Source organism: Barbus barbus (genome assembly GCF_936440315.1).
Source record: "Barbus barbus genome assembly, chromosome: 32".
NCBI lineage: Eukaryota > Metazoa > Chordata > Actinopteri > Cypriniformes > Cyprinidae > Barbus > Barbus barbus.
Window position 1 is genome coordinate 23,671,404 of NC_136760.1, and position 6,000 is coordinate 23,677,403.

General features: G+C 39.5%; 1 protein-coding gene across 1 annotated transcript in view; it reads right to left on the reverse strand.

Annotated features, from left to right (window-relative positions):
* LOC306852614 (protein sidekick-2-like) overlaps positions 1-4,952 on the reverse strand; it is a 307,487-nt gene extending 302,535 nt beyond the window's left edge. Inside the window, exon 1 of the mRNA XM_079389591.1 lies at positions 4,115-4,952. Coding sequence (XP_079245717.1) covers positions 4,115-4,259 — 145 coding nt within the window. The 5' untranslated portion in view covers positions 4,260-4,952. The remainder of the gene's footprint in view (positions 1-4,114) is intronic.
* Positions 4,953-6,000: the final 1,048 nt, after the last annotated feature.

Consider the following 6,000-nt stretch of genomic DNA (forward strand, 5'->3'; position numbering starts at 1 on the left):
ATTCATGCAAGGCATATCCTTTCTGATTGATGTGACGTATTATTTAAAATCACTTAATTACTAATTCAAATTTCAAGGGACGCAAAAGATAACAATGCTGTATTAAATATAGCAGCATTTGAAATGAAACTGATCTTACTTGTTACTTTATAAAAAATAAATGAATTAATAATAATTACATTTCTCATAATTATCACTGTTGAAACAGTTGGGGCTGCTTAATTGTAATTATTATTATTTTTATTTATTGTGGAAACCATGATTATTTGATTAATACAAAGTTATGAATATAAAGACCAGAATAAATATATTTATTTGACATGGAAATATTTTGTAACATTCTAAATTATGTTATTGTTTTCACTTTTTTTTGCTCAAATTAATAAGTCCATGCTGAATAAAAATATTAATTAGTTCAGAACAAGAAGAATAAACTTTTTTTTTTCCATGTACCATACTTCATTTCTCTAATGTTGAGATTTTCCTGAAATGTAATTCAGTAATTCAGTAAAACTTATTACTGCGGTACCCCGTATTATAAGAAAATACTTCTAGGTATCTGGAATATGTTTGGTCATGGGCTGAGTGATAAACTCACTTTTGATTTGAAGTTGAGCCACTCATGCGGACCACTAGAGCAGTCCTCGGGGGTAACATCAAGCCCCTATGAGCAATTGGTATTCAGGCATTGAAACGGCTCGAGGCAGTGCCCAAGGCAACAGTATGTCCGAAGAAGACAGCGGCCCCCATCCAGACCCAAGCTGACCCGACAGAGAGTAAGAGGAGTGAGTTTCACACCTGCCCTGTTTAACATGGTGAAGAGGATTTAAGAAGAATGAGTAAAGAAAAAGACACTTAATCAGTAGTTCCTTCCCTCTGTCTCCTAGTTTTTGGGTGATTCGAATTTATGAACAACCAACGAGGGCTCAATGTGTCTGTTCATGTGAACTGGTTTCCTAAGTGCCGAGAGTAAGCAACATAACAGGTCATCGCTGAAATCTCAGGGAGTTGCCAAGGTCGGAACCTATGAATCAATCCGTCAGTCTGGATTTATTTATAAAAAACCTGCTATGTACCTCCAAACTTGAAATATCCTAAGCTGAAAATCTGTTCTTTGTCTAACTTTGTTAATATTGGGAGAACGTCAGAGGAGAAGAAGCCAACTATGGTTTAGATATATACACAGTATAACTGACAGAAAAAGGGCTTCACATCTTCCGTCCTGGGTTTTGGAGCACTCAGAGAAACCGACAACGCATCAACAACGAGGCCTTCAGTTGAAGAGCCTCATCAAATCACATACACATTTAATCAATGTGTCATTACCTTCACTTCAAACTCAGAATGACATTCAGCGCCGAGGTTTTCCAGTTTGCTGTTGTGTCGGAATAATGAATACGTTCCACATTGAGTCCAGGTGAGTTACCGTCTCGACTCTGCCATATTCACTAATCAAACAGTCCTCCTTTTGAAATCTCAAGTGTGAAACACGTCATTTAACAGCATGCTAATGAAGCTAATCTACTGAAGTCAAATGATTTACGCACATGCCAATTTCCTCACCCAATTTGGAGTATGATCTGTTTTTTTTTTTTTTGGAGTATTATAAAATGTTTTAAAATGTCTTGTTTTCTTGAATCAAAAACACATAGTCCTGCTCTTGCACAAAGATCTGCAGATTGACGGCTCGTTATTTGTTAACTGAATGAAAGATCTGGTATCATACACTCTTTAAAAAAGCCATTGGCATTGATGGTTCCATGAAGAACCTTTAACATCCATGAAAATTTACCATTGCCCAAAAGGTTCTTTGTAGAAGAAAAAGGTTCTTTGAATTATTAAAATGTACTTTACATGAAGAAAAAAGCATTATAGTTCTTTTTAAGAACTGTCTTGCATGAAGGTTCTTTGGGGAGCCAAAAGTGGTTCTTCCCCTGCACTGCTGCAAAAAAAATTTTTTTTTCTTTTTTTAAACATTGCATGGTGAAAATAAGAGCAGCTTTGGAATGACATAAGGATGAGTAAAAAGGGCCAACTGAACTTAAATTGTAAGGTGAACTATCTCCTTAAGGCTGCTAAACACTTATTTATGTAGTCTTCACAATGAAAGTCAAAATAAAGCCCTCACAGTTCTGCTTAGGTAGTATATTTCCACTTTATCTCGGATGGGGGGCTTCTGCATTCCGTCAGCTGGGAGTTTCTAAATGGATTTTTCATTAAAACCTCGGCAAGATTCAAAGAGCTTCATAAGAGATGAGGTGGGAATCTGTTTTAATGATGTTTAGGTGAGAGTCCCAGACCCCATAAACGCTCCCGGAAACCTGTAAGGATTGAGATAATTAACTTGAATCAACCAATGCCACAGATCATTATAAAACATGAGCATTACATGCTGTGAAGAAGGTTAGTATACCACATACATTCACTGTCTCTGCTTCTGTCGCTCAGTTTTTCTTCCACACACACACATACACATTCACAAACTGGTAGCCTAATCCTCCCAATGTGTAAGTTATCACTCTACTGTAAATGTCAGGTTAGACAGCATACACTCATGAATGATGGATATATGGCACGTCCTAGTTTGCCACGGTTTCCTCCCTAGGCAGCATTACAGAACAGCCTATTTCCCGATCCAGGCTTAGTGTTTGCAGCTATCAAGCATTCCCAACACTCCCACCTGTGCTTTGCTTGCATAACAACTACCTAAGCAGCCCAGCTACGCTTGGAGAAAACCAGTAACCGGAGAGAAAGTTTCAGTAATACATTTCAGCAGCGCTGCCTTACAGTGGGGACAATATGCTGAAGAAAATATTAGAAAATATTACATTTTTATGCACTTGTGTAGATATTTCCATTTGAGCCAGCATCGCCCACCCAGCAAATGTATCCCCCCCCATGCACGAGATTTGAGTATATTGCTTCTATCTTTTTCCAGGTAGAATGAACGGAAGCGACTGCTCATGCGAGCTTCTGTTGCTCGCCTGCTGTCTGCAAAATTTAGACGAAAACAATTTTCCCCGCTTGAGGCCATCAGCTGAGAAGAGAGGCAAATTACCACAAGTGGCCATTTAAAACGCCTTGCACTCTGCATGCAGAGAAACTCAATGGACTACTTTCTGTCTTTTCAGTGGCATAAATCCACGCCAGACATGCCTTCATTCCTTCAGACATGCCAGGGCATGTGCCTTCAAAATTAGGAAAAAATCAAATTGTCAATGTTGCCATTAAGGTAGTGAACAAAATCGTCCTTTTTTGTGTGTGTTAATATGGGCTCTGTGCTCCTCATTCACTCACATTGTGTATCTTTTATGGGTCTAGATATATCAAAAGTTTAGTTGCATGCCTAAATGCACTTTTTGCAAGTCCTCATTACAAATACTGAATCATCCCATCATAAAATCTCACATTAAGAGTCTGTCAGCACTGATAATGCACATCTGATGAACATGCACCTTATAAAAACACTTTTCCAAGATGCCACCGGTGAGCTCATTTTAACGGAGCTCATTAATTTTGATGGTTAATCTACAGTCTCATTAATTGGCTTTGGTTAATTTCGCGGCCATGTCGTGTATAATTACCTGCGGTACGCACAGTTGCTGCATGTGGTATGGACTTCAATACACTTCCAAATGCAGGTAATTATTGATTAGTGACTGCAAATAGAGGTACAGGATTGTGTCATGGTCCTGGATAAATCCAGTTCTGCACATTTTGGAGGTCTAACAGATTTATATCGTAAGCTCATTACTAAAGGCTCCAAGACCTGAAATGGGTGTGTCAGATAAGGGAGACATCCAAGATGTGCAGTTCTGGGGTAGGTTCTTGAGGATTGACAAGCACTGCTGTACAGTGTCTCCATTAGAAAGAGATAAAAGAGAGCGAGCATAGAGCTGGCTGGCTTGATTCATCTGTATGTATTATGATTTATAATTAAACACAAGCTGTTCTTGTTCCATGTTCCTTTTAAACTGTAATTAAGCCAAATGAAATGACTACAGAAGTCAAGGTTAAATGTTACAGTCCCTCGGGCTCACTCTGCGTTTTTAAGGGTCTTTAGAAACAGTTAATTTCCAGCCTTTACACAGCCACTTAAAGAAGCGCTCTTTACCTTGTGCTGACGCCAGATGTAGGAGCACCGACAGCAATATTACAATCCAACAGGGTCTCTTTCTGGCTTTACCCGAATTTCCAAACATTGCCAGAGAGGCAGGTGGAGAGATACTGAACGCGTTTGTCCGGCACGCCGGGTACATGTTGCTCCTCCACAGTTCAGCCACAGTTGTGCGCGTAATGTTCTGGAGTGTCTCTGGCGCGTTTTGTGCGAGGTCTTATGCGACTCAAGAGACTAATCCTTCACATTAATATCTTAAACTTCAACACTGTTAAAGTCCTCTGTAGGTGTGAGTTTGTGAACAGTATGTTAAAACTTCAGTTTTAGCAGTCAACGACTTCAAAGCACAGCAGACTGATAACAGACTTCTGTCCTTTCATCCACTGTCTCTACTCTCATGCATTCACTTAATAAATGTTTGATCAATAAAGTATATTCCCAATCCTGAGCGCAAACGCCTCTAGTTCACGAACTGTTGATAACGGTCCCCAGGATACGATTCATACGGTTAGAGGGGTGAGAATTCAGATCATAATCAGTGACGCTGTGCTATTCGCATTCCGGTAAATCAAAGTTAGTTCTGTTCCTGGCGCGTTGCTATTTGTTATCCCCAAGACGAGTCTTTTGTAGTGAAGAACCTCCCGTTCACTGAGTCCGCCCAGATGCAGAATAAGCTTCGTTCGGTTTAAGTAACTTTCCAAGTCCCGTTTCAGTGCGCCACGGTGCCGTTTGTTCCAATCGAAACATGCTGTGCATAAAGCTCCGCTGTGTACGAGGGTGCGAAACAGTATTCGTAAGAGATCAAACTGTCATCGCTGAATGCCGCCCAGGAACCGGCCCGTTGCGCCGAAGATCTCCAGCATCATATGAGCAGCGGATCGGAGAGAGCGGTGCGCGCGGAGGGGGCTGACGCACGGTGCCACCGCGCGGCGAGCTCCAATAAGACACGCAGCGAGACAGACGGGCGCTTGCTGCTGAATGCACTGGAATGAAGAGCCCGACAGTTATTCTGAACGGATGAACGGTCGCAACGACCTTTCAATAATGTCTCCATCACTCTATGAAACAGTGATAGTGGCTAAACTAAAATGTCTGTTTGACCAAGCTGCTTCTGTTGTTTGTGTGCATGTGTTTGCTGAGCTGAAAAGTGATGGGTATCTATATCTAATTGACTGAATTGAATAGACGTGACCTTTGGGGATTCAGGAAATAACACCGCTCATTCATGAGATATTACTTGTTTAATTGCATTTCTGTCCACATGCCCTGGTGTCTCAGTGTCATTTTGACCCTTGTGGTTAATTCAGAATCAGAGTCCTTCACAGAGAATAATAATGATAAAAATCTATCTATCTATCTATCTATCTATCTATCTATCTATCTATCTATCTATCTATCTATCTATCTATCTATCTATCTATCTATCTATCTATCTATCTATCTATCTATCTATCTATCTATCTATCTATCTATCTATCTATCTATCTATCCATCCATCTATCTATCTGTGCATCTGATTGACCATTCATGCTTGTATCTGTCCATCAATCAGTCTTTTGTTTCTTTATTTTTCCCAGCACTCTATTCACATCAGTCCTTCCATTCAAATAAGAATTGTGATGATTGCAAATTGACTTTTAATCACATTTTTGTATTGTGGCATTGCTGAAATTGTTGATGTCTTGTGATTAATCTTTTGTGTTTGTATTTTTCCTAAATTATTTTTCCTCATTTGGGGACAGTAGGATCTGCTAAATTAATAATACAGAAATGCTAAAATGTAAGTGCACTATTATTATTATTAAATTGCATTACAGACATAAAAGAACCAATTAATCCAACTCAGAACAGGATGATGTACAAAAGACATTCAGCTTGATTAT